Genomic DNA, 27,678 nt, shown 5'->3' on the forward strand with positions numbered 1-27,678 from the left:
GCCCTGCTTCTTTCCTTGGAGCCTGGTATGCTGTGCTACTTTTGTGGCACACTGCATTACAAAAGTATTTCAGGCATTGAAAAAGAATAAAAATGTTACCGGACCTGCAGGTCTAGTGACTTGAATGATCTACTCGACCTAACTGTAATGCTCTTTACCCATAAATTGGTCTCAAATTGTGTGATCCTAGGCAAATATTTTATTTCACCAGCCTGCCCTTTTCTTCATAACATGTAAGAGCACCTATAAATATGTCAGTTCAGCATGTCTGCTGTACAAATGTTTTAATTTAATAGACTAATCATATGCTCCAAGTATAATAAGAATCTAACTGACATATATGGTACACATGACCTCTGACCCATCTCTTAGTTCCCTAACAACATTTTCATCATGGCGGGTGCAGGAATATTTCTTAAAGTTTAACTCTGAGTGAAAATATTACTAAAGCATGATGTGTTAACACACCATCATTTACAGACCGCACATTTTCCTTTCTCACAAGATTTCCCACTGACCTGCAGCTTTACTGAAAAAAGTTTATAGTGTACAACGATAATGTGTGGCAATTGGGTTTCAGTAAATATTTACCATTTGCTTATCACCAATTGTTTGGTTTTGATTCTATTAAATTCTTTGTTTCCATCACACTTCAGAATTACAAAAAGCCCTTTTCTAATTACTGATATATTTTGAAATATTTGTGCAATTAATTGACAAGCTATTTAAATGTTGTATGTTAGAAGTAAAACCGACTTCCTTCAGCCTTCCATTTCACACTCCTTGTATCCCAACACAATTGTCAGACATTTCACTTTACAAAATGCTCTAACTTTATAGTCCTAGAAAGAAAAGTGAACACTAATCTTAAAGATAAAATAAGCAGCATAAGTTGATATTTGACCTCTGTCTTTGAAAGCACAGCAAGTGTGACAAGATAAAAACAAGATTTAAGGGCATCCTTATTGCTCATTCACTTTCTGACTGAACGGAACACCTGTTCTTGGCCTGCTCAACCTTTCTCGCCAGAATTGGCCAGTAGGCCTTAAAATAGCTTGCCCTGATAAAAATGTGACTCTACATAGCAAGTAGGCTTTCCAAGGCCTGTATTTCCTCTACAGTGTCTCTGTTCACACATGTATCCTTGCCTAACTTGTCCAATAGCAAGCTCATGGAAAACTTTGAATGGGAAGCCTTTCAGTTCAAGAGTTGCAGTTTAGTTGTTTCGCATGGCTTGCCTGAATCCACAGTGAGGGAGAAAATGTATACCTCCTGAGCAAGTCCACCAAGAAGAGTTAAGCATAGACCCACCTTCTAAAGTTACCTTCTAACAATGTCTTTGCTTTGTAGCCTTCCAATGGGAGGTAGTGTTTCTTATGTCAGAACTTGAGTGTGTTTCCAGTGTTATGCCATTGATACCCCACTTTCATGATGGCTGGTCTTTCTTCAGCTGAGTATATATATTTTATTTTAATTTATTCAGTGTTTTCTATAGCTCTCCGACACCCAAGAATTGGGTGTCGGAGAGCTTTACATAATCACCCCCTTCAAAATCAGCGGATATTCAATTGTATAAACTTAACATTGGCAAATACTAACCCTTACCCAACCCACAACATATTGAGGAATAAAAGAAATCACTAGGATAAAGTAAAACATGCCATACCATAATTATCGGAATGGGTCCACGTCTGATATCCTAGCTATCTGCAATGGTTATATTATTGCTACTCAATCAATCAATCAAAACATTTGTAAAGCGCACTACTCACCCGTGAGGGTCTCAAGGCGCTGGGGGAGGGGTGCTGCTACTGCTCGAGTAGTCTGCTGAAGGTAAGCAGGTCCTGGGTCTGCCGTAGGAGGATGGGGAGGGTGTTTTAGGTTTTGGCGGCGAGGTGGGAGAATGATCTGCCGCCGGTGGTCGCTCTTCGGATGCGGGGGACGGTGGCGAGGGCTAGGTCGGCAGAGCGGAGCTGGCGGTTCGGGGTGTAGAAGGTGAGTCGTCTGTTGAGGTAAGCAGGTCCGGTGTTGTGGAGAGCTTTGTGTGCGTGGGTGAGGAGCTTGAAGGTGATCCTCTTTTTGACGGGAAGCCAGTGTAGAGGTCTCAGGTGGGGTGTGATGTGGCTGCTGCGGGGGATGTCGAGGATCAGGCGTGCAGAGGCGTTCTGTATGTGTTGTAGTCGTTTCAGGAGTTTGGCCAAGGCTCCTGCGTAGAGGGCGTTTCCGTAGCATGCGGAGGGTGTTGAAGCAGGAGGATGAGATGGCGTTGACTTGCTTGGTCATGAAGAGTGTTGAGTCGAGGATGAAACCTAGGTTGCGTGCGTGGTCGGTGGGTGTCGGTGCTGCTCGTAGTGCGGTCGGCCACCCGGAGTCGTCCCAAGCCGAGGATGAGGACTTCCGTCTTGTCTGACTTCAGCTTCAGACGGCTGTTCTTCATCCACTCGGCGACGGCGTTCATTCCTTCGTGGAGGTTGGTTTTGGCTGTGAGGGGGTCCTTGGTGAGGGAGAGGATCAGCTGGGTGTCGTCGGCGTACGAGATGAGGTTGAGGTCGTGCAGTCGGGCGTCGTGTGCGAGTGGTGCCATGTAGATGTTCAACAATGTCGGGCTGAGGGATGATCCTTTGGGTACACCGCAGATTATCTCGGTGGCTTCGGATCGAAAAGGGGGGAGGCGGGCGCTCTGGGTTCTGCCGGAGAGGAAGGAGGTGGTCCAGTCCAGTGCTTTGTCTCGGATCCCTGGCTTGTGGAGGCGTGTGCGTAGGGTGCGGTGGCAGACCTTGTCGAATGCGGCTGATAGGTCCAGGAGGATGAGGGCCACAGTTTCGCTGTTGTCCAGCAGGGCCCTGATGTCATCAGTGGCGGCGATGAGGGCAGTTTCGGTGCTATGGTTGCTGCGGAACCCGGACTGGGACGGGTCCAGCATGCTGTTCTCCTAGAGGTAGTGGGTCAGCTGTCCGTTGACGGTCTTCTTGATGGCCTTCGCCTGGAACCGTAGCAGGGAGATGGGTCGGAAGTTCTTGAGGTCCTTCGGATCAGCCTTGAGTTTGAGTAAGGCGTTGATCTCAGCGTGCTTCCAGCTGTCCGGGAAGGTTGCGGTCTCGAAGGAGATGTTGATGGCCTTGCGGAGACTGGGTGCGATGGTGGTGCTGGCTTTGTTGAAGATGTTGTGTGGGCATGGGTCTGACTGAGAGCCGGAGTGGATGGTGTTCATGATTTTGATGGTGTCGTTGTTTTTGTTGGTCCAGGGGAGCGGTGTGGATGGTGGCTGTGGGGTTGGAGGTCTCGGTGGCTGTCGGGGTGATCAGGGTCCTTAAGCTGTCCTGGATGTCTGTGATCTTGCGGTGAAAAAAGGTGGCAAGGGATTCGCACAGGTCCTGCGAAGGTGGGATGCTGTTGGTATTGGAGCTGGGGTTGGTGAGTTCCTTCACTATGTTGAAGAGCTTTTTGCTGTTGTGTGCGTTGTTGCCTAGGTGTTCTTTGAAGGAAGCCCTTTTGACGGATCTGATGAGGTGATGGTGACTGAGGATGGTGTTCTTGTGGGCTGCGTAGCTGTCCGGTGTCTGTTCGCGGAGCCATTTCTTCTCTAGTTTTCGGCAGGTTTGCTTGGAGGCCTGGAGGTCCGCGGTGAACCAGCTGGCTTTCCTGTTGGTGTGTCTGTTGGAGGGTTTCTTGATTGGGGCGAGAGTGTTGGCGCAGTCATTGTTCCACTGTCTGAGGTTGCGGGCGGCGGTGTCGGGGTCGGCGGGTGGGCTCTGGGCGAGGGTGGTGTTTATCTGGTCTTCGGTGACTTTGCTCCAGCAGCGGCGAGGGATCTGTTGAGTGCGGTGGTGCATTGTGAGTTTCCGGAAGGTAAAGTGGATGCAGCGATGGTCGGTCCAGTGGAGTTCGGTGGTGTGGCAGAAGGAGACGTGGGAGCTTGCGGAGAAGATGGGGTCAAGCGTGTGGCCGGCAGAGTGTGTGGGTGTTGTGACGAGCTACCCGAGTCCGAGGTTGTCGAGCAGGGTGGTGGAGTTGGTGTCGTTGTTGTTCTCTAGGTGGAAGTTCAGGTCCCCGAGGAGGATGTAGTCTGTGGATACCAGGGTGTGCGTGCTGACAAAGTCGGCGATGGAGTTGCTGAACTGTGGCCGTGGTCCGGGTGGTCTGTAGACGAGGGTTCCTCTGAGGGTGGTGGGATCGGTGTGGATGTGGAAGTGCATGTGTTCGGCGGTGCTGAGGGAGTCGTCGGTGCTGGTCGAGACTCTAAGGGTGTTCCTGTGGACGATGGCGATTCCTCCTCCTGTTCCATTGGTGCGGTCCCTGTGGGTGATTTTGTAGGCCTCCGGGATGGCTATGTCGGGTGCCGAGTAGGTGTTCATCCAGGTCTCCGTCAGGAAGGCGACGTCTGGGGAGGTGGAGTCGAGTAGGTCCCAGAGTTCGATGGCGTGTTTGCGGGCTGAGCGGGTGTTGAGTAGAATGCATCTGAGGTGGTTGTGGCCTTTCTCTGTGGGTGGTTTGACAGATCGAATGCTGGTGAAGATGCAGCTCCGGCAGGAGAAGGGTCCTTGGGTGCGCTTAGGGGCGGCCAGGAAGCAGGTGTGTGATCGTCCGGTGTTGATTGCGTGGAGGGTGCTGGCATCGTAGAGGAGACGGGTGTTGTGGCGTTTACGGGGGCCAGGGGTTCTGGCGATGGGCGCGGACGGGTGGAGACGGGCTTGCCTGCGGCACGCCCGCTGCGCAGCCGCGCAGTGACTGCCATATAAGGGGAGGTGGGAGGGAGGAGCAGCTGGTAGGCGGTAGCGGCGAATGGGCGAGCAGGGGGGCGGGGACGCAGCGGAGGGAAAAACGAGCGAAGCAAGGGGTACAGAAGGCAAAAGACAGGGGGCACAGTGAAAAAAGGGGAAAACGAAGGATTGAGAAATACACAGGCAAAAATAAGACAAAGGCAGTTAATAAAAATCAGCAGTACTGGCCTACCAGACTACCGAGGCAGTGGGGCCTCGAACCTGCGGCAGCGGCGGAGACAGGCAGCGGGGGCACACAGATGCACTGGTGGAGCTGTGCAGCGTGGGGGGAGCGACCTGCCTGAATACAGGGTCAAGGGTCGCTCTCCTCACCGCGCAACGGCTGCCATATAAGGAAGGTGGGAGGGAGGAGCAACTGGGAGGCGGGAGCAGCGAATGGGCGAGCAGAGGGGCGGGGCCAAAGGTGACGCAGCGGCGGGAAAAACGAGCGAAGCTAGGGGTACAGAAGGCAAAACACAGGAGGGCACAGTGAAAAAGGGGGAAAACGAAGGATTAAGAAATACACAGGCAAAAATAAGACAAAGGCAGTTAACAAAAATCAGCAGTACCGGCCTACCAGACTACCAAGGCAGAGGGGCATTGAACCTGCGGCTGCGGCAGAGACAGGCAGCGGGTGCACACAGAAGCATTGGTGGAGTTGTGCGGCGTGGGGGGGAGCGCCCCACCTGAATACAGGGTCAAACAAATGTACATCGATCGAGGTACTTGTCTGTAGACAAAATCCCTGTAGGCGGTCAAGGGACTAATTGTCTTTAGCCTAGATGAGTATAGCTATTATAGTTCCATCAAAGAGGGGGTAAGCTGGTTGGTGCAATGACCAGTTTCTTTGATCTGTAATTAACAGGATTTAATCCAGTTTACAGTAGTCTACTTGAACAGCTGACTCTAGCGGATCGACGGTTTGTCTTCCGAACTCAGAATAGTCTTAGTGTAGTCTGATGTTTGTTATGGGAGAAATTTACCCGTCAGAAAGGACTTGGTCTCCTTTTTGAACCATGGGCCATCCGTGATTCTTCTAATATTCGGTGTGAGCGAATTCCAAATCCTTGGTGCAGCTCCCGTGAATGCTCTATGGTATGATCTCTTCTTACGGAAGAATGCTGGTTTCAGTAAAAAAATCTTTAGATCCCGTGGAGGGTCTACTGCCTCCTGACAACGTGATTGTCTGGGCCAGGTAACGTGGAGTTTTGTGGCGTATTGCCTTGCGTGTGATACATGCAATCTTGAGCTGTATTCTCGCCTCGTACGGTAGCCAATTGAGCGCTTTCAGATGTGGAGTTCATCAGAGTGAGGTCGTCCTCTCAGTTTTGGTCCACCAGACCATTTGGGTGACATGCAACAGTGTTGAAATTTGAGATATGCAAATTCCTTGAAACTCCATAAGGACCTGTGAGAATCACATTAGAGGTCTGTTGGACAATGTTAGCAGTGTTTGCCTGGAGTTTCAGCTGACAACGTAAGGCACTGATGTAATAGTCATAAGGTTTTATTAGGCGCACGTATCACCCGTGGGTCTCAAAGCGCTGGCCAAAAACCCTAGGGCGGGAAGGAAAGAGTAAGCCGGCATGAAGAAGAGAGATCAGAATAGCTAGGTTTTTAGATTTCTCCTAAACTTTCTGTGGTCGGTTTGCATACGTAGCTGCAGTGGGAGCGAGTTCCACAAAGTAGGGGCAAGGTATGAGAAGGATCTGCTGCCATTCCTGGTGGTGCGAATATCAAAGGGGGTGAGAAGATTTTTGGTTGAGGACCTAAGGGTTCTGGTAGGTTGATACCAGATGAGTTTTTTGGCAAGATAGCATGGCCCGTTCCCATAAATGGTATTGTGAACCAGACAGTTGATCTTAAAATGTATACGTTTCCAGATGGGAAGCCAGTGGAGAGCTCTCAGAATTGGTGCCGAAGGGGGAGCTTGAAGGTAGATTTAATACAAGTCTGGCAGCTGTGTTTTGGAGCACTTGAAGTTTGGTAAGAAGGTCTTCATTGATGGAAGCCATCAGGCCGTTTCCGTAATCAAGTCGACTGATGATTAGGCCTTGGGCCAGCGGTATCCTGGATGCAACTGGGATCCATTGGAAGATCGTGCGAAGACTTCGCATTAGTCCATAGCAGGTGCCCGTCACATGATTAACATGGTCTTTCATGGACAAGTTGTTATCGATCATCACCCCAAGGTCATGGACCACCAGTTTGGGAGAAGGTCAGGGGCAGAGAATGGGAGGCCACCAGTCGCTGGACCATAGAGCTTGGGCTTTCCCAAAGAGAATGATCTCAGTCTTGCTGGCATTGTGTTGCAGATGATTAGTTTGCATCCAGACATTAATGTCGGTCATGCACTTCGTGAATCCCAGTTTGGTGTCAGTTAAATCTGGGCCAAGAGTGATAAGTAGTTGCGTGTCGTCTGCGTACGACACAGTGTCAAAGCCATGCGATCTGATCACTCTAGCTAAGGCTGCCACGTATAGGTTGAAGAGTGTGGGACTTAGAATGGAACCCTGGGGAGCTCCCTTGTCTATCACTTGACTGCTAGAGACAGGGTACCAATGTGTACCATCGAAGAACAGTCAGTTAGGTAGCTCCTGAGCCAGTTTAAGGCAGTACCCCTGACTCCCAACTCCCACAGACGATTCACTAAAGACCTGTGGGAGATGGTGTCAAAGGCAGCTGATAGATCGAGTAGGACCAGCATGGCTGACTGTCCGATGTCCAAGGCGAGTCTAATGTTGTCAACTACCTCTATCAGTGAAGTTTCCATGCTGTGAGCCGCCCAAAACCCAGATTGGTAAGAGTCCAACCGTTTGTTACTCTCTAAGAAGGTTGAGAGTAGCTAATTGATTAGGGACTCCAGGACTTTCCCAAAAAAAGGGAGAAGAGAAATGGGCCTATAGTTGATTGGTTACTTTGAGTCCGAGGTGTTTTTAAAAAAAACAAATAGGCCTGACCATAGCTGCTTTCCATTTTGTGGGAACTGTTGCATGACATAAGGATAAATTGAAGAGGTCAGTAAGGCCTTTGAGAAGAGCTGGTCCAATAATGGACAGAATGTGAGATGAGACTGGGTCGGCGGGGGAGCCCGATTTGACCTTGGAGAGGGCAGTGCTGACATCCTCTTGTGTGAATTTGGTGAATTCATTTAGAAGAATTGAAGTGGATGTGTGATCACAGTCGGACTAGTGGTGCTGATATTCACATGTCTGGTTTGGAAAGAGGCTGTGGATGGTCTTGATCTTATCCTCAAAGAAAGTATTTAGACTGGAAATCAATAGGCTGGTATTGGAGTCAGATAAGAGTTCGGCATGAAAATTGAAATCACCTATTTGAAATAAAATTGTTGGCCGCTAGTACATGAGGTGCAATAGTCTCTATCAGGTGGTTGTTAAAATTAGTTTTAAGACCATAATGGTTGGTACTGTGTTGTAGATGGTTGAGTTGGTATTGGTGTCAGGGGGCGCTCTGAGGTAGACCTACTTTCTGTGATGGATCGCCCTACTTTCTCTCCTTTTCTCTCATTTTCTCACAAACTAGCTTGGTTTGATAGTGGTAAGCACTATCTGAAACCGCATGTGACATGAATGTGTTTGTTGAACCAAATATAGTTCCTACATGATCAGATAATGCACAGGCTACATTTTTATGAAGGGGTTAATAGATATCCCTGCTCAGAATATGTAATAATTTTTAAACATACGATCTGAGTGTTGCTGAGTGTTGTTTCTCCCCCCAGCTACGCATGTTTACATGTGGGCTGGTGGAAGGAACATGTCCTCAGAGGTCAACATAAGGCTATTTTTGACCAGCATGTCCAGTATTGGTGGAGGTTTATTGATGATGTGTGTCTAATTTGGAAAGGTTCAAAAACAGCAGCCATAGATTTTATAGACACCATCAATACCAACACTCTAAACCTTAATTTCACTTCATCCGTAAGTACCACCAGTCCAGAATATTTGAATATTTTTAATTTACATGGAGCAGGGATCCCTCCAGACTAAGCTACTTAGAAAAGGTACAGCAGGGAACTCGGTTCTCTATGCGAAAAGTTCCCATTCACAACATCTTATCCGTAGTATTCCATATGGGGAATATCTGCCGATTCAACGTAAATGTAGTAGAGACAAAGAATTAGAAATCTGTCAAAATGAAGCTACACTCAGATTTCTAGCGCGAGGTTACAAAGACAAAGATTTGAGTTTGGCCCGCACAAAGCTAATAGTCTGTCACGGAAACATTGTCTAGGCAATACAATCAGCCAGGTAAATGATGAAAGTACAAATAAATCCCCTGAGGAAGTTAGTCTGATTACTACATACTGTAGACAACAAAAACAGATCAGAAAAATTGTATAGAAAAATTGGCCTATTGTTTTAACTGTTTTGACTATCCCAGATTATACCATCTCAACCCGCATTGACTTTTAAAAGAGCACCATCCATGAGGGATGTTTTAGTTAGGAATAGCCCAGAAGTCACTACGTCCAACACTTGATTGTCACCTAGGTGTGGTTTTTAGGTCTTGCGCCTAGCGTTGCACTGCACAGCAGTGCTCGCGCAGCGCGAGACATTTAATAGATGAAAAACAGGGTTTTAGCACTGACCTAGGAATCGCACATGCTCGTGCGTGTGCTTTTCCTTTTGTGCTACCCCATTGGCCTTTGCGTGCGTCTTTTTATAAAAGACTGCACGCAATTGGCCACAGGCGGGCGCTTGGTGCGCGTAATAGACACCAATAGGCCATGTGGTTTCAATTATCGTGCCCAGACACTGGCGCGATAATTGAAAGCACATGTCTCACTGTGGCGCGCGCGCACCACTCGTGGGCGTGTTTGTTTTACAATAGCGAGTGCTCGTGAGGTCTGCAAGGACGCAGACAGAGAGGAGACGACTTGAGAAGAGAGTCGAGACCCTGAGATCAAGCTTGGGGTGCACGGACGGTGGAGAGCCAAGTAAAGTCGAGTGGCAGCCACTGGTTTACGTTGCAGGATTTTTAGTACTGTTGGTATTTAAACTTTCGCTTATGCAGTTTTTTTTATCGCACTGCGGCCCATTTACACATTCCGAAAATGGTTCGCATTATTAATCTGTCCGCGAACAGACCCTACACTGATTGTGAAGGATATATAACCAAAATCTCCAGCATGTACTCATTCCGCTGGTGCCGGAGCCAATTTTTTGTAATTTTTTCATATTTTAGCTAGGGTTTTATTGGGCCCTATCAGGTAAAATAAAAGATGCCTGCCTTTTAATATAACGGCATGCGCCACTCTCCGGTGCCATTTCTAATGCGAGTCAGTTTCTCCCATGTGTGTTTACTATATCAACATACCAATAACATAGTTGATAGTTATAAAACTGGCATGCATTCAACTTGTAAGGGTGTGGGAGTTTTACCAAATATATTTCGGTGTGTGAAGCAGCGCGTCCGTAATTTTCACATTTACTAAAAACCGCCTGAAATAAAATTCCCCATTTTCCAGCACGTCACACAGCACAAAGCAGTTCCAAACTCTCGAGAAATCAACATTTTCTTATTTGCGTCTATAAATTCACACACGTGCAGTGGAAGTTAATTATATTGCTGTCCGCAAATTTCCTTCATGTTTTCTTGACAATAGGGCCTTTATCATGAGTTCTTTCTGCACAGAACCTTCGGGCGCCATTCTTGGTTTACTTATAAAAATGAGAACATATCCACTGGCTTCTTGTTTCAGTAACATTTCGAATGATTCCGCCACATAGTCAATTATTTCTGGGACTAGGGGAATAAATACCCCCAAAAGAACAGTCCGTCTGAATTAACCAACCAGACAAACCCACTTCGATTAACGGTACAGGCGCTGTAAATCACACTGTGGGTCCTTTATCGGACAATAATTGACTGCGCTATTTTATGAACCACAAGGGAGTGAAGGGCTCCAGGTGCGCGCTGTTTTCAAAGGCCATAAACCACCCGACTATCAGCAGGATGATCCACATTTAAACGCTCACCACTAACATCTACTGTTACCTGGAGGTAACGACGTCGAATCCCGCAAAAGGTCTTCTCTGCCGCTCGTCCTTATGTAGGGAAGCTATAAGCTGCCATACAGTTGAAGTTAAGGAACACCTATTGTTTACAGCGCTTGGAGACCTCAAGTCTTTGATTTGAAGTGCTGTATAAAACAAGTTATTTTCGCTATAAACCTTGGCCCGCTCTGCACACACGAACACTCCTCATTCACAGGTGACTTGGAAGAGATGGTGACCCTGGGTCTTTAAACAAATGATGCTGAATGTGGGCAGGCAAGGCGTCACTTTCACGCATTGGGAGTGGAGGGGGCGTGTTGAGCTTGTTAAAATTCATATTAGGGGCTAGGGACCAGAGGGTCGCCTGAGAAGTGAGGGAGGTTTATATATTCTTCTAATGGAAAATCATCCAATTTACTTTATATCACACTCCACTACACACAAAAAAAACATTTGCAATGCAATAGGTCTCGCATTATTTACGTTTGAGCTATTGGTGTTGCATTATTTAGCAATGCCAATAGCTCAAACTTTAATAATGCGAGACCTATTGCATCGCAAATGTTTTTTTTAAATGCGGCTCATGCCGGGCTTGTAAATTTGGGGTCAACAAGACCGAGTACATGACAGCTTTCAGTAACGTACCAGTGAAAATACAAGATTATTACACTTTTCGCACAGATTTTGCTGTCTATGTGCTTATCTGTACTTGTGGTTTAAAGTTTGTAGGGAGCACTAAGCTCCAGGTACATGTTCACATACTTCAACACCTTAGAGCTGCAGTCAACTCTGACCCGAATTACCCAGTAGCCAGGCATTTGGAACTAGTACATAATAACATCTTACGTGATCTACAGTATTTTGTAATTTGGGCAGTTCCTAAATCTATTTGTGGGGGAGACCGAGAACGTCAGTTGAGACAACTAGAATCCAAATTTATATTACAGCTCAATACAAAGATGCCTAATGGTTTGAATATGGGAGAAGACCTTCACAATTTTTTGTGAGGATCGGGCTACTGTATCTCTCTCTATTACAAACTGGGTCAACACGAGAAGGGTCCCGTGCTCTCCATGCCACTGGAGTCAAGCTATCCTGGTTGATGAGGGCTGATTGCCCGAAACCAGTCCTAGGATGCTTGTTTCTAGTCCAGGGATGACATGGCCTGGCAGTTCAGGCTGGACTGTTTCCATTGGGCGAAGAGTCAAGGCTGATTTGCATATGGCTGGGTACAAACTGGAATGGCATGGTCATCAAACAAATGATGGATTTAGGTCCAGATCTTTGTACTGGGGTGAATGTATGACATTGTTCTGCATTCTTTCCATCAATTGTTCTTTTTGCATTTGTCACCCCGAGTAGGACGGGTATGCCCAGACATGGGTCCTGTGCTCTCCATGCCACTGGAGTCAAGCTATCCTGGCTGATGAGGGCTGAAAGCCCGAAACCGGTCCTAGGATGGTTGTTTCCAGTCCAGGGATGACGTGGCCTGGCAGTTCGGGCTGGACTGTTCCCATTGGGCACAGGGTTAAGACTGATTTGCATATGGTTGGTTCAAACTGGAATGGCATGGAGAGCAAGAAATCAATGGATTTAGGCCCAGATCTTTGTACTGGGGCGAATGGTGATCTTTTTGCATTTGTCACCCCGAGTGGGACGGGTATGCCCAGACGTGGGTCCCGTGCTCTCCATGCCACTGGAGTCAAACTATCCTAGCTGATGAGGGCCTAGGATGCTTGTTTTCAGTCCAGGGAACCCCTGGCCTGGCAGTTTGGGCTGGACAGTTCCCATTGGGCACAGGGTCAAGACTGATTTGCATATGGCTGGGTCCAAACTGGAATGGCATGGTGAGCAAAAAAACGATGGATTTAGGCCCAGATCTTTGTACTGGGGTGAATGTATGACATTGTTCTGCATTCTGTCCATCAATTGTTCTTTCTACTTTTCATATAAGACCGTTCGTGCCGAGGCATCTGTTCATTTTTCATAGTTCGGTTGACTGTACTATATTGGTGTAAGTATATTCGTTGAATGTGCCAAAGTTACATATGTAGTGCACATACTTGGGGAGTCACGTTGGCCTTGTTACAGTCTGCTTCCTTCAAGGGTCCTATATCTTACTCCCCTCTTATGCTTAGTTGTTACTCTGGAGTATGTATAACCGGAGACCTACATTTTTGCAAAATTCCCTTCTTCACCAACATGGCCATATTGAATTTCTGCTCAAGGGGATTAATTTTGGCGAACCCCTCCATGCTACGATTGTGTGGCAGGCCTAATTTTTAGTCTCACCTACGGACCGCTTTTAGCTTTTTAGCTTTTAGCTGTCTGTTGTCAAACAGACCTATTGTGGACAATATCAGTACTTACAGGTGCCTTTGGGCCAGTGCCTTGCTTACCATTGATTGGCTTTCTTGGCCATCTCATTTGCTTGGTATTCAATCACTTTCCTTCTGTTTCTTATGATTGTCCCTGTGCTTGAGCATAGATTCTTAACCATAGGTTAGATTGCATGAATGTTGTCTTTCTGCTACTTACATTGTGGGAACTGCTTTTTTCGTTCTTTTTCAGCACTCCATAGGAGTTTGCTCTTTCCTACACCCTCCCATTGCGGTCATTGAGACTATTGTTTTAGAAAAATGTTTTGGTGGGCCCAGAGTGTTTAGCTATGCAACAGTTGATTTATTGCACCAAGTATATTGTGCTGGATAACTAAACACTTATAAGGTCCCAAAGGCGAGACCTATTGGCTATGCCAATGCTTGTTTTTATTTTGTGTCTAAAATTAGCTGGTGACGTTGTAGGGCTGAGGTGAGTGATCTTTAGTGCTGCGTCTCCAGAGCGGATGCTCGGCTTCCGCCCCGCCAGCTGCCGCCGCGCTGCTGGCAAGTAATAGGCTGGTGCTTTATTGCCCTCCTGTGTAGCGTTCCACTAAATTTAATTCCAAACTGTATCATATCATTTATATTCCAAATGAATCGATACTCGTAACACAGCCATCGTTCACCGGAAATGTGACAAGGCCCCAATATGAAAGAGTGAAGGTCTCAGTTTGCGTTTCCCACAGGATAAGAAAGTGGTGGGGGGAGGGGGCTGCCCTGGGCAGACCTTTACTTTGCATCTGAGGTGAGACACGGTTAATTTGCTCTCAAAATGCATCCTAGATTAGCTACTGGATTTGCAAACCTCAAAGGGGGTCCAGCTGCGCAAATAGAAGTAGGACTCCGGTTTGACAGACTGTGGCACGAAATGACAACAACCCTCACCGATGTTGAAGGGCTATGTAATAAAGTTGAGCTTTCATGGGAGTGTTACACAAACTTCACTCTTAAACCTAACCGGAAGTAACAAAAGTGCCATGTTCGTAACCTTCACAAAGATAAAATGAATGTACGTTTGGCGTTCTTTTTCATCACTGACAGTCAATTACGGATGAGTCTGTTATCAGCAGTTATCAGTGTTCCTTGTTTATAATCCTCTTTATTTAAATTCTGTTGGCAACTTTCCATAAGTCGAAAGAGCACTGAAACATTTGGAAATGTCAAGCAAAACATAAAAAAGGTCAAAAGCGTACAGTATCTCTCAGAGGTTGTCACATTTTGTGAATCATCATATAACCTATGCTGAGGAGGAGGTTTTGAAATACCTAATGAGATGTACAAATAGATTCGCTGTTCTGTAAAATTATAATAATGTGCAGTTGACTGCTGTTAGAGTGCGATTATACACTAACACGAAGATACTTGTAAACTGCTTAACATTTTGGGTTAACCACACGTCTGAAGAAGTGTATTAAACATTGTTTTGTACCCATTGTTTTTGCAGGGAAGAAAGGGTGGGATGGAACTGACGGAGAATTGTGAGGAGGGAGGAGGCCAAGGGTGAAAAATACACGGAGAGAGACCAGTGGAAAGGCAGTGACACACAGCACTACAGAAACCGGGGAGGGGAGAGGCATGAAGCGTGGGAGAGGCGGGTGAAGCGTGAGAAGGACAAATAGGAAATAGAGAGCACCGCGGCATTAGGAAGTGACAGACACCGAGGAGTGATTAGGTGCAGGGAGAACACAGAAAAAAAGGGGCGGGGGAAGTGGGAAGTGGGGGGTGGAAAGGGGAAGATGGAAGCCTCGGAACCCCAAGAGCATAGGAAGTAGAGCCGAGAGGAGTATGGGCAGAGAGGAAGGGCTGGGGGAGAGAAAGGGTACAGTGAGGTGAGAGGAAGGAGGGAGCAAGAGATTGGGAGGAAGGATGTCGAGGGAGGCGGGCCTGGCAGAGTTAAGCCAAAAGGCGTGAGGAGCAGAGTGGGGGCCAAGACATGCGCAAAAGTTAATTGGGGTGCGCGCGGGCGCAATGGGAAACGCAGGCTGGTGAGTGGTGTGCGATGTGCGCACACCATGACGAGAGAGAAAAGCCAGATGGCGCCTCTGCTCGTTATTGTGCGCATAACCGCACGCTCTATGCCAGCCGAAAGCGTGTGGTTGGACTTTTGAAATCCCACACACTAACTGTCTCGCCGAGCAGCGCATGCGCTGGCTCAGGCGAGACCTAAAAACCATGACCCAGATCCGTTTTCTCCTGAACCTGCTTCATAAAATCCCAGCAGAGGATCAACGTTTTTCACATGGTGTAAACACATTATAATACTCCACAATTCCTAAAAGTGCTATGGTATCACCAGTGTTACCAACAAATGATTTATATCGGTGTTTCCCAAACTGCGGGTCGTAAGACAATTTTCGGTGTGGCGCAAATGTCCAAGCAATACATAAAGATGCCTTTAAATTCTTTATTTATCTTGTCACATTTGCTGCACTTCAAAGACGGAGATCAAATGTCAGGCTATGTCTTTTGACAAACTGCTGTTTACTTTTTTAACACAGGGATTGATGTTCACAAACTCCTCTCAATTTGCTGTCGTAGAAGGGTAAAGTAACGTGAATTATGTGACAATCGTACTGGGGACAGTGAGTCAGAAAGGAAAGACTGTAAGTTGTCATTTTTGTAACACACAATCAAATGCAAATAGCTACAAATGAACTGCAGCAGTTCGTAATACAAACATGAAGCACATTTTGTTGTAATTCTGAAGTGTGATGGAAACAAAGATTTTAATGGGATGAAAAAAAATCACAATATTTTACTTGGTACTGTGCAATTTATAATTATTCACTGAACTCTGATTTCCACACATTATTGTTTGTGTGCAATATAGGTTTATCAGCAAAACTGTATGGCTGTGGAAATGTAGTGTCCATTTCAATGGAAAATGTGCTGTAAATGAGTGTGCTACCATACAATGCTTTAGTTACATTTAAGAAAATCACCTGCCTAATGTCCATTAAAGCTAGGTAGATCATGAAAGTTTGTTTTGAAAAGTGGGTTGTGGTTCTAAAAGGTTTGGGAATCGCTTATGCTTATTGTGACTGTTAATTCATTTTAAAGACTCGGAGACCATGTCCCCGAGTCCTGTAATAGCTGCCACAACATATTGTTTGGATTGTAGCCAGCCAATCCGAATTGACTAGTCCCCTTTTAAAGTAATCAACCAGAGCATATCTGGTCACCAGCAGTCCAGGTATCACTATCCTTTTAATCCCATGAAGCCCACTTGAGCACTTTAAACGCAAATTTCTCAAACGACTGAACAGATTTACAAGCAACATAAAACACACTGTCTGAGAAAAGTCCTTACTTTCTGCCAAATTTTGTGTAATTTTTTTAAGCTGTTTTTTCTGTATCGCTTCCCAAAATGTGAATTAACATTCTTTACTTTAAGGCAGGCATAAACTGCTGCTGGCCCCTCTGCTTAAAACAAGCATTGGCATAGCCAATAGGTCTCGCCTTTTGGGACCTTATAAGTGTTTAGCCAAAGGCGAGACATATTGGCTATGCCAATGCTTGTTCCTATTTGTTTACTTTTGCTACAATCGCGGCACCCGCGCTTTACTTTAAACATGTTAAAGTAAAGCGCAGGTGCCGCGATTGCTGCAAAAGTAAAGAAATCGAAAAAACCATCTATTTCTTTACTTTTGCAGCAATCGCGCACCCGCGCTTTACCAAACTAAAGCGCGGGTGCCGCGATTGGACTAGTCGAGACCTAACGATCCCGGGAGTGGTGCGTGCCTGCACGCGCAGTCTGCTCTTTTTGGAAGCACTGCACTCATGCTTGTGGCGCGCTCCTGCAAGCTGGATGCCGCCACAAGCACGAGTGTGTGCTTCCAAAAAGAGCAGAGCGACGGCTAAAGGGCCTCATATGCAACGAATGCGCGCTGCGTAGGCGAGACCTAAAAAGCATGTCCTCGCTACTTCCATTTCATATTTGTTTTGTAATTTAGAGATTCATCTCGGATTGGTAAATTAAAAGAATAGCACACACTTGGTGGCACTTGCAAGCACCCACAAAATTACCCAGCCAACCTGTATTTGACACGCATGGGGAGCTTGGCACCAACATAGTAATGAAAACTGGACTGGCTTCAGCAAAAAGTAAACAATCAAGCTGCCATAGAGTATTATGCTGTGTTAATTTTGAAATGGTTGTGGATACAGCCACAGTAAAGGGAAAGAGTAAAAGTCGTAGCATTATTACATGTTTTGTTGAAAAAGTATTAGCGATTAAATAAACTTTGGAACGTAGTTGTACTTGCTGTTGGTCTGTATAAACATTTATTTGAAAACATTTATTTAGCATGAATTCTAAAACTATGATTTAGTAATTTGTGAGTTTAGAATCATTAACTTTCAGTTTGCTTCAATACACTTCTGAGAAATGATATACAAGTGTTCTTAAAATATCGGTTTGTTATATCCTGCTTATTTACCTAGCTCCTTGCTGCTCAGCCAGTGTGAATGTTCGGAGTGGAATGTTGATGTGACAGAGATGCATGGAATGTGTGTGTGCCTGTGTGAGTGAGGTGTGACAGTTGAAGATGGTCTGAGCAGCAGGCAGGCTGCACCTGGTGGGGCTTTTATATGTGGACTATCAGCTGTAGTACATGGATTACCAGGCTGCTGATGTACATGATTATCATCCTGCAACAAGACTAATAAAGAAACGACTAAGATGCAACTCGGCTACGTCTGGTAAGATGCAACATATATTTGGCAATGACCTGGAGACAGACCTATGCGTGCTACTGGCTTTACAGAAGTTGTCTCTGGAATGGACATTGATAATCTAAGGTAAATTACAGAAACTAATAAAAAAAAGTCTCAAGGATGAAGTACCAGGCCTGCCAGCTCCACCAGTGTCCTTCATACCGGACGGCCCCAGCCTGTGTGTACTTCATTTACTTAAAGGTCTTGCATATCTTTGTAATGTAACAGCCTGTGGGAGTACTGGAACTCACAGCTATGTTAACTAAGGAATAATCACCACCACAGTGATTGCCTGCAGATTTGAGTTAACTAGTTTTGGTCGTGTTTAGAAGATTACAAGTTTTACAACTGTGGTGTTTACAAGCTGAATAGTCTTCTAAATGTGTGCGCTTGAAGGGAGATTGCTACACACTGTGTCTTCGTGCCTTTTATATTGTACTTTTCTACTTTAATTCTGCTGAAAAGTATAGTGGCATGTTGCACTATGCTATCTTTTCTGCGTGTGTTTCCACTGCTGGGGAATGCACAGTATTTTAAGTGGAACCTGGTTGTGGTACCAGTGGCAGGAGCGGGACTCTTGCTGTGAGAACATTTCAGTAACTTCTACTTTAAATGCTTTGGAAAAACAATGGAAAAACAGCTCAGATACCAGCAGCATGTGTGGGAATTTTGTGGTGAGGCAATTCTTGTGTTACATCTTGTCTTATCACTTGTGGCATCCCCCACCTCCCCCGGACCAATGGCAGTTTAACTGCTGTGGTGCGGATTCAAAACAGAGACACGATCTGTCTGCAGAGCGCGGAGGTTTACCTGCTTTACCGTATCGCGTGGGCTGCACAGCATTTTGTGAGGGCACTGTTGCTTGGCAGAATATCATGCTGTTGTCTGACGCTATTGAGCACGGACGCGCCTTGAGCCATCCGGCGCAGCATCATCTACATGCCGCCATCTTTGGGGAGTATGAAGCAACGCTAATTTGGAATGTGCGTCCGTCTTTCGTGTGGAAAGAGCAACGGAGCAGTTTGCGTTGCTACCAACAAGGGGAATTTTGAAACTGAACAGGACCGTCTGCAGAGTGGCGGTGAGTCGACTTGGGCGTGGATGGACTGCAAGGCGTTAGCTCGAGAGAATACTTGGAGCGGCTGAGAGCCTCTGGGCTGTTGCCTTGCCCAGCGTAATGTGCGGCGTGTGGAATGAATTACCAGCGGTCTGTTCATGCAGCACAAATGAAGCACAAGCACGTGGTGAGGAGCCCGAATCATGTGGCTACATTGGGCGTGAGGTGCAACTGGCTACTGCGGGCGATACTTAAGACTAATGGATAATGGACTGTCTAAAGTGCAGTTTAAAACATTGGGTATTTGTGTATTTTCACCAAGGATCACATGTTTTTGTTAGTCCTAAGTTAAAGAGCGTTAAATTAAGGTATACTTTTGCAAGCCTAGGTACACTATCTTAAGGGAGGCCCTAGTGTTTTAGTGGTTGGTGGTCGCCCATTTCTTGATTTCTTCTTACACTCCCTTATGTGAAGGACGGGTATGGAGTTTAGTTCCATATTTACACATTACACTCCCTTACATGATGGAAGGGTATGGAGTTTAGTTTCATATTCACACATTACATGAGGGACGAGTATGAAGTTTGGTTCCATTTTTATACTTAACACTCCCTTACATGAGGGAAGTTCTAGTCTCTTGGTGGGTGGTTTCCCACCTTTCTGTTTCGTAGTTACACTACTTTACATGTGGGATCCGTTAACGGTGTGTAAGTTGTCATGCTCTACACATCTTGTTCATACGGTGTGTAATGTTCTACACGTATACTTTCACTTGTTAAACGGTTTATAGGTCGCCATGTGATGCACATCCTGTTTGCTGTCTCAATGGGTGTCAGTCCCATTTACAAATTTCATGGTATTAACCCTTACACATGGTATATCTTTATGGGTCATGGACCATTAACATTAGTTACTCACCCTTACGTCAGGGGTAGGTTATGGGTTACAGCCCCATATAATGGTTAAAGGTAAAAACCCTTACAGGAGGGATGATTATGGGTTACAGACCCATCGTCACAGCGTGTGTTATTTTGTCTCTGGGTGCGTATCACCCTTTGCTACACGTTATAAACAGTTTTAAAATTGTTTTTATGGGGGAGGATGGGTGGTATGGATTGTCAATTTATTTTATATTGCTTGTCAATGTATTCATCCTTTCTGGTTTCTTAATTGTTCAGACTCTCTCTCTCGAGATGTTGTATTTTACTGTGCATCCCTGAGTTTTGAACTATTTTCTGCATATGTGTTTTCTTGTGTATAGTTTATCCCATGTAGTATTGTTATTTCCATTTGAAAGGAGGGGGATATGTTGTATCCTGTTTATTTATTAATGTTGTACCAGTTTACCTAGCTCCTTGTTGCTCAGCCAGTGTGAGTGTTCTGAGTGGAATGTTGGTGTGACATAGATGCATGGAATGTTTGGGTGCCTATGTGAGTGAAGTGTGACAGTTGAAGATGGGCTTAGCAGCATGCAGGTTGCTCCTGGTGGGTGTGTTATATATGGACTATCAGCTGTAGTACATGAATCCATGAATTACCAGGCTGCTGATGTACATGATTACCATCCTGCAACAAGACAAATAAAGAAACTACTAAGGTGCAACTCGGCTATGTCTGGTAAGATACAACACGGTTCTTCTTATGCTTTAATTTAGCAAGGTTTATTCTAACACTACTCTCACAGTGAAGAATCAGAAAAGTTGCCCATTGGCACAGTACAGAGAAGAACAACATACATATTTGGGACCACGTTCAACCTCAAGAACGCTACAGACAAAGAGTGTGGTAGGGTGGTGTGCAGTGCAGTGGAGTGGAGTGGCGTAGAGTGTCATAGAATAGAGTGGAGAAAAATGGAGTGGCGTAGATGGAGTTCCGGAGAATGGAGTAGAGTGTCGTTGAGTGGCATAGAGTAGAGTGGTGTTAAGTGGAGTGAAGTGTCAGAATGGCGTAGAGTAGAATGGAGTAAAGAGGAGAGGCATGGCATAGAGTGGTGTAGAGTGGGGTAGTATAGAGTGGAGTGGCATGTAGTGGTGTGTAACGAAGTGATATGAAGTGTCGTAGAATGAAGTGGCATAGAGTGGAGGGTAATAAAGTGGAATAGAGTGGTGCAGAGTGGTGTAGTGTGGAGTGTGCATGATTTTGTAGCCCAATATCATTACAGACAATACAATTTTAATTGAAATTACCATCACATTTGCACAGACATACAGTTTTGCTGATCACCTTGTGTATTGAATTGTTTTAATCGTATTAAAATGTTTGTTTCCACCACACTTCAGAATTACATAAAAATGTGCTTTATTAGTGCTTCCCTAATTCTGATATATTCTGAAATACCTGCACAGTTAATTTGCAGACTTTTAATTTTCTTTTGTGTGCTAGAAAAAAGCCTTTCCTTTCACAGCAAGATTGTCACATAAATCTCCTGACTTTGAAGTCAGAGAGAGAAAAGTAAACACCAAGCTCCCTTGGATGACAGAGCCTAACATTTGATCTTGGACTTTGAATCCACAGCAAATGTGACAAGAGAAGAACAAGATTTAAAGGCCTGTTTACAAAAAGCGAGCAAGAATACAGATAATCGTTTATACTCCAAGGGGTCAACTCAAGCTGGACAGCCTAAACAAATAAAGTCAGCAAACAGTAAGCAAGCAAATGTGGAGTTTTAAAACACAAAGCCAATTTTTTTTTTTAAGGTTTTATTGTTATTTGCATAAAAAATAGCTGATTACAAACACATGTATTTATCGGTTCATACATTGTACAAGATAGTGCATTAGAGTGAACAGAATATACGTACTTTCGCTTCTCCAACTTTCCCAATGTACCCGTCTTCACAGTTAATAACAATTCTCCCATAGGGAACGTCATCAGTGTTCATTAGTGACTCAGTTCTGGGTCAGATTCTTCAGGTGGAGGGACGCATATGTTCCCTCGAAATGCGTTCCATTTCCCCCACACTCGTGTCCATTTTCAGGGACACCCTCTGTGGATAAATTTCCCCCAACTCAGTCTGCCATTTTTCTCTAAGATTGTGTGTGGGATCTTTCTGATGGTTAACCAATTTACGGTACGTTAGAGAAATAACTTTTTTGGTTAGGCTGTCTGTCAGTAATCGATCCTTGAGCAGTGAGGACTCTGGGAGATCAATATAACATAAAACGGATGAAAGTCCCTGGTGGATAAAGGCGCTCACCCCTATCAGTAACGTACTAAGACATCTTGTAGGTGCTCAAGGGGAGAGGGGTCATCCACCCTTCCCAATTCGTGATCCCAACAGATCACATTAAAACTGAATCAATGCCCGAGCACAACTAGTTATATCATCCACATTGTATAATCAGCAACAAACAGTATAGTGACAATAAATTGAGCAATTGTATATATCTTCTCTTTATTCTCTCATTCATTGGTCCAGCCAACATGTGTTTCGTCGCCCGGGAGTACCCACGACTTCCTCAGGGCTGGAAAATAAATATAGGGTTTCTTTGTAACATGTACAAAACTAAACAATGACTAATATTGTGTGATACAAGTGGAGCCAAAAGAAAATGCACCATAGGCGTGATACTTAGGTGAACAACATTTAAATATAGTGAATCACATCAAGTACAAAAAAGTTGAATTAATCAGAGATAGACCCACGTTGCTGAGAAAGAGTGTATAAATAGTTTGGAAATATCCAAAATTAAGAAATAATGACAGTAAAACTAGTCCAATATTTGTCCAAAGTTGCACAACAAAGTGATGGTGATTACAAAAGTGAAATCTATATATACAACATGACACGTACCAGTCGAAGACATACAATCAGCATGACTTCTAGATAATAACAAAATAATGAATCAATATATGGTCACATGACCATTCCTGAAACACACAATCGGATAAGTAAAGATAAAATAAACTACCTCGGGACCAGTAAAGCATCCGTCCTGGTCACTAGTTCAAAATTTGTGGTGAATGAATTTCAATGAGTATATTGTGAATCTGAAAAAACGAAATATATTATGATATAATAACAATTGCCGACCAAAACTATTGATCAAAACATCCAGAAGGAGTCTAAGTGTGTGTCAATAGAGCAACGTCTCTCTATAAGGTTAGACTCCCCATGTCCTAGACTGTGCTTAATTACAAAGTAACTAAGTATACGCATCAAATATCATGCCCAAATGACATGCGAAATGAAAGACTTCACAACATCGAAAATCACAATGTCCTGACCTGTGCTCATTTATAAAATGAATAGGTGTACAAATCGAGTATCGTACCCAAATGATATGTTAAATGGTCCCGAGGTAGTTTATTTTATCTTTACTTATCTGATTGTGTGTTTCAGGAATGGTCCATATATTGATTCATTATTTTGTTATTAATTAGAAGTCATGCTGATCGTATGTCTTCGACTGGTACGTGTCATGTTGTGTGTATATATAGATTTCACTTTTGTAATCCCCATCACTTTGTGGTGCAACTTTGGACAAATATTGGACTGGTTTTACTGTAATTATTTCTTAATTTTGGATATTTCCGAACTATTTATACACTCTTTCTCAGCAACGTGGGCCTATCTCTGATGAATTCAACTTTTTTGTACTTGATGTAATTCACTATATTTAAATGTTGTTCACCTAAGTATCACGCCTATGGTGCATTTTCTATTGGCTCCACTTGTATCACACAATATTAGTCATTGTTTAGTTTTGTACATGTTACAAAGAAACCCTATATTTATTTTCCAGCCCTGAGGAAGTCGTGGGTACTCCCGGGCGACGAAACACGTGTTGGCTGGACCAATGAATGAGAGAATAAAGAGAAGATCTATACAATTGCTCAATTTATTGTCACTATACTGTTTGTTGCTGATTATACAATGTGGATGATATAACTAGTTGTGCTCGGGCATTGATTCAGACTCTGGGAGATCAGTTCCCGGTGGTAAGGCCCTCGTAAGTGCCTGTTTAATTTGCAAGTATCTGTATTGCTCTGTCTCTGCCATCTGATACTTTGCCTGTAGCTGAGCAAATGTGACCACCCCCCTCCTTTTTCCACAGGTCCCCCACCCTGGATATACCTATTAGATCCCATCGGGTGAAACCTTTACTGTTGCGAAGCCTGCCCAATCTTGGGGTGTGGTGTCCTAGAGTGGCGTGTGTTGTGTTAGCACTCCCTCCCAGCCGAGCCCACGAAGTGCTATAAACCAGATGCGCACGGTGTGCGCTGTCGGGCCAGTCACTGCGTGTTTCCGGGATTTATTATATAGTGCGCCCAGGATTCCGTCGGTGCCAATGGTGTGCCTATCCATGCGCAATGCTGGTTCGTCCTGTGGGGCGTGGAGCCATTGATTAACCACTATGAGCTGGGAGGCCCAATAGTATAGTTGAGTGTTGGGCAGGGCAATTCCGCCATCGTACCAACCCCTTATCAGCTTGCATATTGCTATGCGGGGAGGCTTCCCTTTCCAGAGGAGGTGGCCTACTTCCGCCTCAATTGACTTGAATTAGGAGGGAGAGACCGGGGTTGACATGTTTTGCAGAGCGTATAAAAACCTGGGGAGAGCCATCATTTTGAACAGGGCCGCTCGGCCCAGGAGTGTCAGTGGCAGGGAGTGCCAGTATTTCACGTCACTACAGAGCCTCTTCAGGGGTGGCTGTAGATTACGCTTGAAAAATTGTGTGGGTTGCGGCGTGATATATATCCCCAGGTACTTTAACCCGTCATCTGCAATCTGGATTGTGACACCCCTGGGCAGGTGTGGAGGGGGTGCTTAAGTATATATAAAACAAATTTTGCCTAGTTAATAGTGTAGCCCGAAACTCTACCGTATGACTCGCAGATGTCCAGCAGGCAGGAAAGTGACCGTCTGGGGGATGCCATACATAGCAAGATGTCATTGGCATAAAGGGAGATGCGGTCCTCCCATCCTTCCGACCACCGCAATCCGTGTATTACCGGATCCCTCCTTATCCACGCCACCAATGGCTCGAGCATCAAAGCAAACAAGAGGGGGGACAAAGGACTGCCCTGCCTTATCCCGCGCCCCTGGGGAAAGTCTTCTGACACCCGCCGTTGACCACTACATGTGCCATTGGCTGCGGATATAGGAGTTGAATCCAGGCACAGAATTTAGGACCAAAACCAAAATGTTGTATCACTGCAAATAGAAAGGGCCACTCCACCCGATCGACGGCCATACTGGCGTCCAGCGAGAGGATGACCGCCTCTTCTTGGATAGTGGGTATGCGAGCCATCACGCCATGAAGCCTCCTCAGGGTCATCGCCGTGTTCCGGCCTTGCTGCCAGCACCTTCGCTAGTATTTTTGCTTCCACGTTGAGGAGCGAAATTGGGCGGTAGGAGGTGCACTCCTGTGGGGGTTTACCTGGTTTTGGGATTGCTATAAGCGTCGCTACCCGCTGGTCTCAAGGGAGTTTTCCCATCGCCAGACTGGCCTCATACATCCTCAGCAGATGCGGCACCAGCATGTCCGCTTCTCTTTTATAAAGCTCAACGGGAATACCGTTGGGACCTAGTGCCTTACCCGGTTGAAGACCTCTAATGGCTGTAGTAAGTTCATCAACCGTGAGAGCTGCCTCCAGTGCCTGTACTTCTTGAGGCGCAAGCCTGGGCAATCGTATATCCTTAAGGAAGGCCAAATTGTATATTTTCTCGTAAATTTGTTCGAACGCTGTGACTATGGCGTGTGGGTCCATTATTATCACCCCCGTGGTCAAGTGCTACCCAGCGACTGGCCCGTTCTTTTTTACAAAGCCAATGTTAAGCTGTGTGTGGAATGCATTCCCAGGGAAGCTTTTAGACTATCCCCAAGAAATTACCAGAAAACTGTGTTACATGGTACGTTTCAGCTTAAAAAGTGAAATACAAATATATAAACTTCCAAAATTTAGAACGATACAGTGGACTTAATTTTTCCAAGTTTGACAATGGAGCCTGACAAGTACTAGAGATGTTACAAGAGGGAAATGCATAGACTTCGAAAAGAACTACCTATGCTTGATTTGCTTCAAAAGCGTGTGTATACCAAGCCCATATACTTGTAACCAACGTGATGGGGCCTGCCTAGAATTAAACAGGATTTCAAAAGTTCATTGCATCTGGGAAGTAGGAAAATGTAAGTAAATTCGGAATGCTGGAATAAAATGGCAGTTGACAAAATGCAAAATGATTTTACTGCAGAATGTTGAAAAAAGAATTGTAAAGTGTACAATGCACTGCCTTCCTGTCCGCCCTCGCTACCTCACTGAATTTCCAAAGCTGTTCCTGTTCTTCCAAACCATACTTGGTACAAGCCGCTCGGCCTTTAAAAATAATGGCAAAAACACACAATGATGTGAACAGGCTACAAAACGCACTAAGGAAAACCACGAGTGAGTGCATTCTGGGGTTCATGCATGCTGCTGGGATGCATGAGTCCAAGACGAAGACTCGTGCCCCTTCGGATGACTCCGCGCCCCCAGGAGAGCCCTCCCCTCAGTTAGAAAGAAGACCACTGCCTTAGGAAAGCGTTTGCATATTGATTCTGCCTTAACATTTTGCTGAGTGAGCTGTTGCCATTATTTTGCTTTCGTTTACTCTGGGTAACTGCCTTCATCCATTTTTAGGTCTCGCCTGAGCCAGCGCTTTAGCGCTGCTCTGGCGAGAGCTATAGAAAGCGGGATTTTTAAGTGCAAACTAGTGCTTTTCAGGCCGCCAACTACAGTGCATGTGCACCGGGCGCGCGCACCATTTGTCAGCCTGCTGATCACTTTCGCGGCCGCTTTGATGTTCTCAGTGAGCTGCGCGGCCACTGAGAACATCAAAGCGGCCGCGAAAGTGCTCGCCATATGCCAGCCTTCCCTGTGTTGCTTTAGCACTCACCACCCCCACCCCACCTACCATGTTACCCATGTGGCTCACTTTCTCTTTCATGGCCGCGCGGCGTTAATTTCACGGCCGCGCAGCCAATGCTTGTTTACTTTACCTCATTTCATTCCTTTTCATTCCCCGTCTGTCTTCTTTACTCCCCCTTTCGACCTGTATCTCTCTGTTTGGTTTCCTGCGCGTTATTTGTTTCTCCGATTAAGTCATGTTTCCTGTTTGTGTACATTCTGCATATTATTTAGCTCTACAGAATGGCAGATCGATATAACATGCCACACTGTCTGCTGTCCAGGTTAATGTAACACTGCTGCCCCTCTACAACATTCCCAAATCCCGAACTAACTCGAGGTTGAAAAATATTTATTGTGCTGTGGAGGCACCCTGTGGCCTTTCGGTGTAGGTGTTAAGTCGCCCTGGAATTGTTCCTCCTTACATACAGCTTTGCTTGTGACTGATGCCATGCGCCTCTGCTAAGTGCCCGCAGGAAATAAAACAAGCATTGGCATAGCCAATAGGTCTCGCTTTTGGGACCTTATAAGTATTTAGTTATGCAACTGTTGCATGGCTAAACACTTATAAGGTCCCAAAAGCGAGACCTTACTTCTTTATCAACCTGTTCTTCTGCTCTTTCCTTAAATGCATCAGGTCAGCTTTGTTGGTTTTTCCTGTGCCTATCTTAAATGTTGTACATCTTGCTGTGTCATCTCGCGTACTTGATATTTCACAACCTTGAGCTCAAAGTGAACAACCAGACCTTGATTAGTTGAAACTGCTATTTAGACCACCCACCCTTCACCGTTTCTAGCTGCTGCTCCATCTTTAGTTGCAGCCCAGACAGTTACATAACCTATGGAGAATAGGG

The 27,678-nt window shown here is 45.4% G+C and overlaps 1 protein-coding gene across 2 annotated transcripts in view; it reads left to right on the top strand.

Annotated features, from left to right (window-relative positions):
* Positions 1-27,678, top strand: part of CENPH (centromere protein H) — a 466,689-nt gene that overhangs the window by 39,986 nt on the left and 399,025 nt on the right. The window contains exon 3 of one of the 2 annotated variants that reach the window (XM_085632190.1): positions 21,449-21,577. The exons of the other annotated variant lie outside the window; for it this stretch is intronic. Coding sequence (XP_085488316.1) covers positions 21,449-21,577 — 129 coding nt within the window. The remainder of the gene's footprint in view (positions 1-21,448; positions 21,578-27,678) is intronic. 2 annotated transcript variants of the gene reach the window in all.

The sequence above is a fragment of the Triturus cristatus genome, chromosome 2_1 (assembly GCF_964204655.1).
Source record: "Triturus cristatus chromosome 2_1, aTriCri1.1, whole genome shotgun sequence".
NCBI lineage: Eukaryota > Metazoa > Chordata > Amphibia > Caudata > Salamandridae > Triturus > Triturus cristatus.